Source organism: Canis lupus, chromosome 27, assembly GCF_011100685.1.
Source record: "Canis lupus familiaris isolate Mischka breed German Shepherd chromosome 27, alternate assembly UU_Cfam_GSD_1.0, whole genome shotgun sequence".
Classification (NCBI taxonomy): domain Eukaryota; kingdom Metazoa; phylum Chordata; class Mammalia; order Carnivora; family Canidae; genus Canis; species Canis lupus.
The window spans coordinates 2,098,146-2,111,334 of record NC_049248.1 but is presented as its reverse complement, the minus strand read 5'-3'; the positions used below and the strand labels follow the sequence as shown (position 1 = coordinate 2,111,334).

The 13,189-nt window shown below is 42.7% G+C and overlaps 1 protein-coding gene across 1 annotated transcript in view; it reads right to left on the bottom strand.

Moving 5' to 3' along the window:
- CACNA2D4 (calcium voltage-gated channel auxiliary subunit alpha2delta 4) overlaps positions 1-13,189 on the bottom strand; it is a 119,892-nt gene that overhangs the window by 90,513 nt on the left and 16,190 nt on the right. Inside the window, exons 7-9 of the mRNA XM_038577892.1 lie at positions 3,450-3,510; positions 2,645-2,795; positions 505-579 (exon numbers count right to left, since the gene is read on the bottom strand). Of these exons, the coding sequence (XP_038433820.1) occupies positions 505-579; positions 2,645-2,795; positions 3,450-3,510 (287 nt within the window). The remainder of the gene's footprint in view (positions 1-504; positions 580-2,644; positions 2,796-3,449; positions 3,511-13,189) is intronic.

Here is a 13,189-nt window from a genome sequence, read left to right as displayed (position 1 = left end):
AATCTGAGGCCAGCATTCAAGAAGCAGCCAAACTCAAATTCCCCAGCCAAAGGAAGAAGTATCTATCACATGAAAACTTTTCCCTTTAAAAAAATTGTCTCTCTTCCTTGGCCTTTGAGAAGGACTCAATCCAATGGGTCTGAACTTCTCTTCCTTTTGGGGGAAACTCCTTATGACTGATATAGTGGAAATGTTCACAGAAGAGGCAAAGAGGGAAAGAGAGTCTTGGATAATCTACAGAGTGAAAATGCAGTCTTGAATAAGTGAAATTTCCCTTGGGTGCAAGGTCTCTCTTTGCTCACTATTTGCTTTGATAGGCAGGCAGCATATTTATGAAGCAAATTCTTGGATGTGTTTACATGGGTACCTGCTTTGCCCTTCTTCCAAATGCCATGGGAATAAGCAAAAGGGGCCATCAGGCAGTCTGAGTTGGTGACTGCCCACCATCCTAATCAGAACAGGGGCTTGGAAGCATCAGGCACTCACCTATTGACAGACACTCACCTCACGATTGTCTCGATCTGCCTGTACCAGGGTCCCTTTAAAACAAGGCTCTACGTAATGGATGTAGTCACTGTACTGCAGTTGCAGAGGGCAGAGGAGACAGGAGAACAGGTAGGGTCAGTTTGGAAGGTCAGAGCCCAGTGAAAAAGCTCAGGCAACTCACAGGTTACCTAGGCACCTATGTAATATTATCTTGGGGGTACTCTATGCTTCTGGCAGTTCTTTTGAGTAATAAGAACAGTGGGGCTTTAACTCCAAAAATTCTCCCTCAAATCCTGGTCTTCAGCCATTTTCTCAGGTGGCTGGCTGAGTGATGTCCATCTCCCAGAACACAAAGAGAAACCTGAAGGTACTGACAGAATCCCTTTGGTCTTCACTCCTGGGCCTAGACAACAAAGTGCCTTCCATGAGAATCCTAGAGCCTTCCAAGTGTAGACCCCTCCCCAGGGCCTGGGTTTGGGGATTAGGAATATGTTTTTCACCCTTTGCCTTGCACTTACTTTTTTTTAAATAAAAATTTTATTTATTTATTCATGAGAGATACAGAAAGAAAGGCAGAGACACAGGCAGAGGGAGAAGCAGGCTCCATGCAAGGAGCCCGATGTGGGACTCGATCCCGGGAATCCGGGATCATGTCCTGAACCAAAAGCAGATGCTCAACTACTAAGCCACCCAGGCATCCCTGCCTTGTACTTACAATGAAGATCTTCTAGCTATCCACAGGGATGGGAAAGGAAAAAGATGAATTATTATTGCCCTCTTTTTCTTAATCACTCCACTTCCTTACAGTTAAAACTCAAATCTTCAAAATGTCTTTAATCTACTTCTGTTTAAATAAGAGAGGGAGGTGTGCCTGAGTGGTTCAGTCAGTTGAGCTCTTAATTTTGGCTCAGGTCATGGTCTCAGGGTCATGGTATCAAGCCCACATCAGGCTCTGCACTCAGCAGTGAGTCTGTTTGTCAATCTCTCTCTCTCTCTCAAATAAATAAATAAAATCTTAAAAAAAAATAAGTAAGAGAGGGAGAGAAAGATAGGAGTGCACGCAGGTTCTAGGGCAAATGCTGGGGGAGTTCTGGAGAAACATCAGGAGCAAATGCTTCCTCTACCTCTCTTCCCCAAACAGCAAGAGAAGGGCTGGGAGAGAAGCAGAACACACTGCAGAAGGAGCGAGAGATACTCCCACTTTCCTGAAGGGGTCAGACCTGACCTTGTAGCTGTCCTGTCACTACTATAGGTCATGATCAGGGATGGAAAAGTGGTGAAGATGGGGAGGGTGGGATCCAGGAGTGGTGCAGGTGGGTAAATGATGTAGGCCTCAGGGAAGCAGTTCAGGGATGAGGAGGGCCCTTCTGACACCCTAGGATGAACATTTTGAAGTTAGATCATGTTGCCTTGATATTTCTATACTAGATATGTAAATCCCACTGAAGACAAGCATTTTCAGGAATGTAACAAGCTGGTGGGAGAAAGTTTTGGATCAGGTGACCTTCAAAATGATGCCCCCAAGGTGGCAATCAACTTTGCCTCCTTGGAGGGCTGAACTGGCCTGCTCTTTTGTTGCATTTCTGACTTATATCTTCCCATTTCTTTCTGCCTCTTCCCTCTCCTTCATTACTTTTCTATGGCAGGCAGAGCTATCTGCAGGAAGAGTCGCAGTAAAAGCAGCACCAGGGTTTGCTGGTTCCTTTCTAGGTCTTCACTACCTACATCCCCCTTCTCTTGACGTATTTAAATTTGGGTGGGATGCAAGAAGTAGGAGATCTGGGAATGTTGTAAAAAGCAAGAGCCAGGGCATAATGGAGAGGCTGTTCCAGCAATGGGTACCAGTCAAGAGCACATGGATGGGGGTAAGTCAGATATTTGCTCAGGGCCTGTGTCTTTTAATTTTTATTATCAGACTCATCTCAGAAATTGATGAAACCTATGGAATCAGAAAAAATGGATGCACACATTTAACGCATAATTTCAGAAACTCTGTGGAACTCTTGAAACCCATCCTTGGTCTGACCTTAGGTTAGAAGCCTGAGCTTCAGAGGAGAGAATCATTATGCAGTATGTACATCAAGTGATTCTAGTACAGGCAGAAAAAAAGTTTTTTTTTCCTAGGGAGAGCTATTCTAGAACAGGAAGGCACATTTACCGCAATGATGTTAACAAAGTCATTCTCCCCCAGTGTGTCCAAGATGGTGGAGATGGTGTGCTTGGCAATAGTCATCCGCAGCCCCTTCATGCTGCCACTAGTATCTACCACAATCACTATGTCCTTGGGAGAAGTAGCAGCTTGTATGTACCTTTAGCAGAAAGAAAGCACAGGCCAACAATCGGAAAACTAAAGCCAGAACAGCCACCCAACTGAGTCTCTAGTTATTTCTATTCAGATTCTGGCTCAAGTGTACCCAAAGTTCAGGTCAATGGTTCATCAATGCCAGGTTTTATCATGTACCATATACACCCAAGCATAGTTCTAAAGCCATTTTGGGGTCAATAGCTCGAATGTGCACATCTAATGGGCCTGTCAAGTGGGAGAAAGGTTAAGTCCTGGTGGTAACCCTCATCCTGTTTTAGACCAGCCGGTGTCCTAGAGGAGCAGGCAGCAGGAAAGGAGACACCTGGATTCCACCCTCGGATTCTGTTACAAATCTGCCAGAGGAGGGATGTGCTGGGAGAGGAGAGTCTGGAAAAGGGTTAGTTTAGAGACAATTCAATGTCCTGGAAGGAGGTTTGAGATGGGAAAGACACATGTGATGAGTCCTGGAGCAAGGGCAGCTGCAGAGACAGGGAGGAGTGCAGCCAGCAAGTCTCCTGCTCTTATGTTAGGTTAAGGTTGTACACACTTGAGGTCCTTGGCTGCTGGTGGGGGCAGGGCAGGGACCAGAGGAGGAAGCAGAACCCAGAGATTACAGGAGAGATGCCAGCCCCAGAGACTTTTCCCCTGGAGCTCTTACCAGCCACGATTTCTGCAGTCGAAGGCAATGACTCCATTCTCATCAGGGGTCCATTTGATACCTAGGGGAATAAAGTCTGGTTCTTCCACCAGCCCAATAAAGGTGCTTCAGAGCACTGGTTGGGTGGTGAGGTCCAGTTTGGCCATTCCCAGGACAGGGTCAGTAGTGGACCTGGACATGAGGGTGTGGGACCAATAGAACACACCCTGCAATTGAAGAAGTCGGCAAGGGGGAAGGCCAGCTTATGGAGGACACATACCACTCACATTGCCCAGACCAAGATTTGGGTTACTTTCACAAGTAGGACCCCCAAATATAATGCCTGAGACTCATTTGTAACTGAACTTCACATCAAGTTGTAGCAAGGGAAGCTTGAAGGAGGTGTGACTTTTAACATCCACTGCCATCAGCAAAGCATGGACAGAGTGGTAAACAGCCAGGTGCTCAGATCTCTAGACTACCTGCTTCTACCCAGCTTAATTAAGCTTACTGGGAGAAGTGATTATAAGTGGTTATAAGACAGTAAGCTCCTTGAAGTCAGGGATTCCCAGTACCAGCAGTATCTGACACAGCACCTAGCAGAGTTGATGCTCAATAAGTGTTTGTTACAAGAATGAAAAATGAATGAGTGAGTACGAAAGATCTTGCCTTGAGTACTAGCAAAGTGCTGGGGTAGATTTTGTCTTATTTATCTGATCAGAAACTTGGATAAATGCATATAAACCACAGATAACACTGATATGATCCACAATAGGATCTCTGTTTGAAAGATTTTAATGATTGGAAATAGTGGGTTCAAAATAAAGGGATTAAAAATAACTGGTGAAATTGTAATGGGTTATGTTTGGGCTAGAAAAAAAAATAGTGGCAGTATCATGCATGTCTAGGATTGTCCTGTTCCACAGCAGTTAAACTTCAGATGAGATGCACCCTTTGAGGCGTTACTGGTCTCTCAAAGGTAGGTTTTTTCAGGGATCATGTCCTCAAAACCAGACAAATGAAAGCAGAGTTCTAAGAGTGAGGGGTGGGGGTCAGGGCAGCCAGGGTCCCTGGAAGGAAGAAATGGGACCAGAGGGTAATGGAAGCTTGAGTAACTGACTTCTGATGTAGACCTGAAAGCAGCTGTGAGAAGTAGGGTGTTCCAAAGGCCACATTCCTGTGACAGCATAATTGTGGGGAATCTGACCCTTAGAACAGTAATGAGGAGGGGGAATTGAGTCTGAGCTTCTTGGCTCTGAACCAAAACCTTAGAAGAGGGTTTTAGTGGGCTTGGTAAGGGTACCTTCAACTCCAGGAAGGACAGAAGTGGTCCTCTTAAGGGGAAGCTTGCCTCTTGAAGTGGCATAGCCTCCCAGGCAAAGATTACCAAGTACAGGAGAAACAGGCAGTGTGAGTAAGAGGCAATAGAGGCAAGAACCACCAGATGTAGCCTCCCAAGGACCACAGGTGTTGGAATCACTAAACACAAGGTATAAGATAGCTACGCTGGAGAAATGACTAGAAGGAATATATAACAAGAAGCCACTGGAAACAAAGAAACAGTCTTAAGAATGTGGAACCTTTGGAAATGGAAAAAATACTTAAGTTGAAAAAATGCATGACAGATTATTCGCAGGTAAAGGGAAAATTCATGCATTTGAAGGATCCATCCAGAGGCTAGAGTGAGAAGGCCTAAGGTGTGTCTGGCAGGAGGTGTAGTAAGAGAAAAAGGAGAGCACAAGGATGAACAATGGTCCCAAGGCTGGTGTCCACACACTCTAGGGCTGAGGAACAGTCCAAGCAGGATAAATAAGATATCCACACGTGGACACACAGTAGTGAAACCACACAATTCCAAAGATAGATAGCTAGATAAATAAATACTTTGAAAACAGCCATAAAAGCTAGAATACTTAAAAAGGAGCAGCAGGTAAACTGATAGCAGATCTTCCCAACATCAGAGGAAGCCGGAAGACAGGGGAAACACGGTTTTAAGGTAAAGAGAAAATAACCGGTAATTTAGAAATGCATTCCCAGCAGAAACAATCATTAAAGAATAAGACAGTGTTGATAGAGAACAACAGTGTTGTTTTCTGAAATCTGTTTGGTGGGGGTGGGTGGGTTCTAATTCCTCTGTGCCTCTATTTATTCAAACCATTTCTCAGGGGTATGTCATTAAATGCAGGCTTAGTCACTCATCTCCAAAACAAAAGGCTTTGCCTTTCTGTTCTGACAAGAGGATATGATTTGTGTAACTTGTAAAAATAAAAAAAGAGGAATTTAAAAACAAAACAAAACAAAAAATGAGGATAAAATAAAACTTTTGTAGATAAAAAAGCTGGAGCAGTTTACCACCCAGAGACCTACTGGTAAGGAACTTTTGGAGGATTTATTTCAAGAAAGAAAAGGATTTTGGAAAGACAGCTTGAGATGCATGAAGGAATGGTGGGCAAATAAAATAGTAAACAAAGAGTTAATTCCAAATAGGCAATGTTTGTGTCAAGTAACAGCAATAATATCTAACTTGTGGGAATAAAAAAAGGGAATTATTAGATAACAGTGGAATGGAAGTCAAGGTAGGAGAAACGCAAGAGTCCTAAAGCCCTTTGTGACTGGACGGAGAATAAAGATAATATTTATTTTTAACATCTTGTGTTAGTATGCCTGATAAAGTTGCAGGAATAATTGCTAAAAAGACCCTAGAAGGATAAATTCCAAATTGACAGAAAAATAGATAAGTAATGAAGGGGGTATTTATCAAAAATGTCAATCACTGAAAAAGACAAGGAGAAAAAGGAACCATGAAAATAGAGGAACAAGTAAAAATTTTAAAAATCATATAATAGCATGTTCAAGTCTATCAATACAATAAATGTAAATGTATTTAATTTGCCAACTAGTAAAAGAGATTGTCAGTTTGGATAAAAATTGAAAAGATGGGTTGCCTGGGTGGCTCAGCGGTTGAGCATCTGCCTCCGGCTCAGGGCGTGGTCCCAGAGACCCAGGATCGAGTCCCACATCGGGCTCCCTGCATGGAGCCCGCTTCTTCCTCTGCCTGTGCCTCTCTGCCTCTTTCTGTGTCTCATGAATATATAAATAAAATCTTTTTTTAAAAAATTGAAAAGCTATGAGCTATCTTCAAGAGATATGACTGAAACAAAATGCCATAGAATGTTGGAAGTAAAAGGAGGCAAAAAATATATCATTACTCAAATACTAACCAAGAGCAAACTTGTATTGCCCTATGGATATCGGACTTAAAATAAAAGGTGTCATAGGGCCTAAGATGGTCAGGCTGCAAAGATATAGAAATCAGCAAAAATATAGAAAATCTAAACAATATAATTAAAGCTTGATCTAACAACATATGCAGAAGCTTTTATCCAAAAATTAGGGCACACATATCCTTCGCAAGCACACATGGAATACTTCTAAAACTTGATGACATACTTGATGACATCTCAACTAATTTCACATAATCAGTACCACACCTGTCAGGTTCTCTGACTGTAAATAAACTGAATTAGAAATTTATAATAAAAAGATAAATGTAATTGTATATATTTGGATATTTTTGTTGGGCTGGCGAGACTGGGGGCCTCAAAACGGTCGACCCCAGGTCAGCAACCTCCCAGTAAGGCCGCCTTGCGGCCCTACCCTAATTAAGCGCACAAAGACCCATAACCCTTGCCCTAATCAGAATGCCGCCCTGACCCATCTTTCCGCCTGTGGTTTGCCTGGGCGCGACTTCCCCAGCCCGTGACTTCCCCGCTCTGTCCCTCCCCTGCGGGCCGCGGAAGCTGCCTGAGAGCGTGTCCCAATAAAAGCCTGTTTCCACCAACTTTTGCCTGGCCTTCACATTGGATTAAACCTGACAATTTTAAAACACACTTTTGAATAACTAAAAGATCAAAGAAGAAATCACAGGGAAATTTAAAAATATTTAGAGGCAAATGATAATTTATATATCACTAACCACTGATGAAATTTTGGAATATAGGTGAGGTCTGGAGCCAACAACCAAGAAAGAATTCTTGAGACATCTTTGGTGCAAAATGTTGGTTTTATTAAGGTAGAGGGGACTGGACCCGTGGGCGGGAAGAGCTGCCTGAGCCTGTGAGGTGAGGCTGATTATATACCTGCAGAGTTCGGGAAGTAAGGGAAAGGGAGGTTTCAAAAGGATTTTTATATGCTAAGGAGGACCTACAAGATACTGGAGGCCTTGCCATTGTCAAGTTAAAGATTGCTTTTCCCTCTAACAAGGCATTAACATTAAGACAATTGGAAGCTTCCTGAGGAATGTCACACATACCTGGGGTGGGGTTGGGGTCATTTGTGGGATCTCAGCTGTGCTTTGTCCTCAGCTAGCCCTGTTCCCTTATCACCGTGATACCAAAACACAGGCAATAACTTCTGTGTATCAGAGGATACAATCAACAGAGGGTAAAGAGAACCATAGAATGGGAGAAAACATTTGTAAATTATTTATCTGATAAGAGGTTAATATCCACCAAATATAAAGAACCACAACTCAAAAAGAACAAAAACAAACAATCCAATTCAAAAATAGGCAAAGGACTTGAATAGACATTTCTCCAAAGAAGATATATAAATGGCCAATAAACACAAGAGAAGATGCTCAACCTCTCTAATCATTAGGAAAATGCCAATCATAACCATGATGAGCTACCACTCATATCCATTAAGATGTGAGTAAAGTTGTATATATATATATATATATAAAGGATGGGGAGGAATTGGAATCCTTGTGCACTTGGTGGAAATATAGAATGGTATAGTTACTATGGAAAGCAGTATGGCAGGTCCTCCAAAAATTAAAAATAGAATTGCCATATGACCCAGGAATTCCACTTCTCAGGACATATCCAAAATAAGTGAAAGTAGGGTCCCAAGAAGATATTTGTACGTCCCTGTTCATAGTAGCATTATTTGCAGTAGCTAAAATGTAGAAGCAACTCAGGTGTCCATCCACAGATGAATGAATAAACAAAATTTGATCCATTATACAATGAAATATTATTCAGCCTTATAAAGGATGGAAATTCAGACTGTGGAGGCCAAGAAAATTAAGGCCATTCCAACTTAAGTTCAGCGTTAGCACAAGTGCAGCCATCTCAGGCCCCTGTGAATAAGAGCTGAAATTTACCTTACTTCAGTTACAAGAAAAAAACAGCTTACAACTTAACGCCCTAGAAAGCCCCATATTAGAATGAGAACAAAGCACAAGCCAGTGGCAGGAAGCCCCATATTAGAATGAGAACAGAGCTTAATGCCCTTGAAAGCCCCAAATCAGAATGTAAACAGAACTTGAGAAATTCCTCCCCCCTTCCTGGAGGTCCCCTAGACCAGCCCATAAAACTAAGCTGGAACCCACCTCCGGGTCCAAGTCCCTGATCCCTGTGTTGGGTACACTTGGACCCAAGCTCGTGCTTGTAAATAAACCCTCGTGTGTTTGCATTGGTGTCAGCTCCTTGGTTTCTCGGATACTAATCTTGGGCACAAGACACAGGCTACAATATGGATGAGTCTGGAGGACATTACACTAAGTTAAATAAGCCTGTCAAAAAAGACAAATATTGTAGGATTCCACTTATACAAGATCCCTAGAGTTAGTCAAATTCATAGAGATAGAAAATAGAATGGTGGTTCCCAGAGGCTGGAAGGAAAAAGGGTATGGTGAGTTATTTTTTAAATTGGTACAGAGTTCCAATTTTGCAAGATGAAGAGTTCTGGAGATGCATGGTGGTGATAGTTGCCCAACAACATTAATGTACTTAATGCCACTGAATCATACACTTAAAGGTGGTTAGGATAGACTAGAATAAGTAATACTAAAATTGGTATGGAATCTCAAAAGACCCCCAAATAGCCAAAGTAATCTTGAGAAAGAACAAAGCTGGAGGAATCACACTGTGATTTCAAATTATACTACAAAGCTGTAATAATCAAATGAGTATGGCACTGGCACAAAACAGACATACAGATCAATGGAGCAAGACAGAAAGCCTAGAAGTAAATCCATAATTATATATGGTCAATTAATCTACAACAAAGGAAGCAAGAACATAATGGTGGGAAAGACAGTGTCTTTAATAAATGGTGCTGAGAAAACTGGACAGATACATGCAAAAGAATGAAACTAGACCACTTTCTCAGACCATGTAAAAAAATTAACTCAAAATAAATTAAATACCTAAATATAAGAACTGAAACCATAAAATTCCTAGGCAATAAGCTCTTTGACATCGGTCTTAATACGTTTTTGCACTGAGGAGGGCACTTGATGGGATGAGCACTGGGTGTTATACTTATGTTGGCAAATCAAACTTCAATAAAAACAAATGGGGATCCCTGGGTGGCGCAGCGGTGTGGCGCCTGCCTTTGGCCCAGGGCGCGATCCTGGAGACCCGGGATCGAATCCCACGTCGGGCTCCCAGTGCATGGAACCTGCTTCTTCCTCTCCTTCTGCCTATGTCTCTGCCTCTCTCTGTCTGTGTGTGACTATCATAAATAAATAAAAATTAAAAAAAATAAATAAAAACAAATAAAAAAAAACAATGTTTTTGATAGGTCTTCTCTGGCAAGGCAACAAAAGCAAAAATAAAACAGGACTACATCAAAATAAAGGAATCCATCAACAAATAAAAGGCAACCTTTTATTAGTAACCAATCCTTATTTAGGCAGTGAAGGAATCCATCAACAAATAAAAGGCAACCTACTAAATGGGAGAAGATATTTACAAATGATATGTACAATAAGGAGTTGATATCCAAAATATGTAAAAAAAAAAACTCATACAACTCAACATCAAAAAAGCAAACAACCTGATTGCTTGAAGAATAGGCAGAGGACCTGAAAAGACATTTTTCTTTTCTTTTTAAGACATTTTTCTAAAGGAGATGTACAGATGGCCAACAGATACATGAAAAAATGCTCAGCATCACTCATCAGAGAAATGCAAACCAAAGCCACAACAAGATACTACCTCACACCTGTCAGGAAAGGCTATTATCAAAAAGACAAGAAATAACAAGTGCCAGCAAGAATGAGGAGAAAAGGGAAACCTAGTGCACTGTTGATAGAAATATAAATTGGCACAGTCCCTATGGAAACATTATGGAGATTCCTCAAAAAATTAAAAATAGAACTGCCATATAATCTAGCAATTCTACTTCTGGATATTTATTTGAAGAAAATAAAATCACTAACTTGAAAAGATATATGCAGCCTTATGTTTCCTGCAGCACTAACACAATAGTCAAGATATGGAAGCAACCTAAGTATCCACTGATAGATGAATGGATAAAGAAGATGTGACCTATATACATACACACACAATGTATACACACACACACACACACACACACACACAATGGAATACTGCTCAGCCATAAAAAGAATGAAATCTTGCCATTTCCAATGACATGGATAGAACTAGAGAGTATTATGCTAAGTGAAATAAGTCAGACAAAAACAAATACCGTATTTGTTTGATTCCATGTGTGGAATTTAAAAAATAAATGAACAGGGATGCCTGGATGGCTCAGCGGTTGAGCATCTGCCTTCGGCTTGTGGTATGATCCCAGAGTCCTGGGATTGAGTTCCACATGGGGCTCTGCATGGAGCCTGCTTCTGCTCCCTCTTCCTATGTCTCTGCCTCTCTCTCCCTGTGTCTTTCATAAATAAATAAATAAAATCTTTTTAAAAAAATAAAATCAAAAATAAAAATAAAAAGCAAATGAACAAACAAATCAAAACAAACAGACTCATAGATACAGAGAACAAACTAGTGGTTGCCAGAAGTAACGGGATTAGGTAATGGGCAAAGGAGGTGAAGGGGATTAAAAGATATAAACTTCTAGTTATAAAATAAGTAAGTCGCGGATGTTATGTACAACATAGGGAATATAGTCAATAATATTGCAATAACTTTGTATAGTCACAGAGGATAATGAGCTTTCAAGGTGATCGTTTTGAAATGTTTAAAAATATTGAATCATTATGTTGCACACCAAAACTAATATAATAGGTATATCAATTATAATTCCATTTTAAAAGTTAGGGTGATAAACTTCATGTTATATGTATTTTACCATAATTAAAAAAAATTTAAAAACCGCTACTAATTACACCTTGTGAGATGCAGCAAAAGTGCAGCTGCTAGAGCCAAGGTCTCTCCATAAACGCTTATTTTTGAAACAAAGGCTAAAAATTAAAGCTAAGTTAGAAAGAAGAACAACAGACGAAGGAGGCAAGACGGCGGAAGAGTAGGGTCCCCAGGTCACCTGTCCCCACCACATTACCTAGATAACCTTCAACTCATCCTGAAAATCTACGAATTCGGCCTGAGATTTAAATAGAGACCAGCTGAAACGCTACAGTGAGAAGAGTTCGCGCTTCTGTCAAGGTAGGAAGACGGGGTGGGGGAGAAAGAAATAAAGAAACAAAAGGCCTCCAAGGGGGAGGGGCCCCGCGAGGAGCCGGGCTGAGGCCGGGGCGAGTGTCCCCAGGACAGGAGAGCCCCGACCCGGAGGAGCAGGAGCTGCACCGACCTTCCCGGCGGAAAGGGGCTCGCGGGGAGGTGGAGCAGGACCCAGGAGGGCGGGGATGCCCTCGGGCTCCCGGGGACACTAACAGACACCTGCGCCCCGGAGAGCGCGCCGAGCTCCCTAAGGGCTGCAGCGCGCTCGGCGGGACCCGGAGCAGCTCGGGGGGCTCGGGGGCGGCTCCGCGGAGGGGGCTGCGGGGCGGGAGCAGCTCGGGGGGCTGCGGGGCGGGAGTGCGAATCCAACAGCGCAGGCCGGGAGCACAGGGCGCCGGGACACAGCCCAGGATCCGGCCTCCCCCGGGACAGGCAGAGGCCGGGAGGGCCCAGGACAGCGAGGACGCTCCTGCCGGAGCTGAGCAGATCAGCGGCCCCGCCCGGAGCCTCCAGGCCCTGCGGAAGGAGAGCTCAGTAGTTACTGCGGGGGCTGACTCCAGGGCTCCAGAGCTGGTCCCGCCACTGGGGTTGTTCCTCCTGGGGCCTCACGGGGTGAACAACCCCCACCGAGCCCTGCACCAGGCAGGGGGCAGAGCAGCTCCCCCAAGTGCTCACACCTGAAAATCAGCACAGCAGGCCCCTCCCCCAGAAGACCAGCTGGACAGACAAGTTCCAGGGGAAGTCAAGGGACTTAAAGTATACAGAATCAGAAGATACTCCCCCGTGGTTTTTTTTTTTTTTTTTTCTTGTTTTTTTTATTTCTGTTTGCTTCCCCCATCCTTTTTTTCTTTCTTTCTTCTTTTTTTTCTTCTTTTCTTCCTTTTTTCTTTTTCTCTTTTCTTTCCTTCTTTCTCTCCTCTCTTTTTCTCCTTTTCCCAATACAACTTGTTCTTGGCCACTCTGCACTGAGCAAAATGACTAGAAGGAAAAGCTCACCTCAAAAGAAAGAATCAGAAACAGTCCTCTCTCCCACAGAGTTACAAAATCTGGATTACAATTCGATGTCAGAAAGCCAATTCAGAAGCACTATTATACAGCTACTGGTGGCTCTAGAAAAAAGCATAAAGGACTCAAGAGACTTCATGACTGCAGAATTTAGATCTAATCAGGCAGAAATTAAAAATCAATTGAATGAGATGCAATCCAAACTAGAAGTCCTAAGGACGAGGGTTAACGAGGTGGAAGAAGGAGTGAGTGACATAGAAGACAAGTTGATGGCAAAGAGGGAAACTGAGGAAAAAAGAGACAAACAATGAA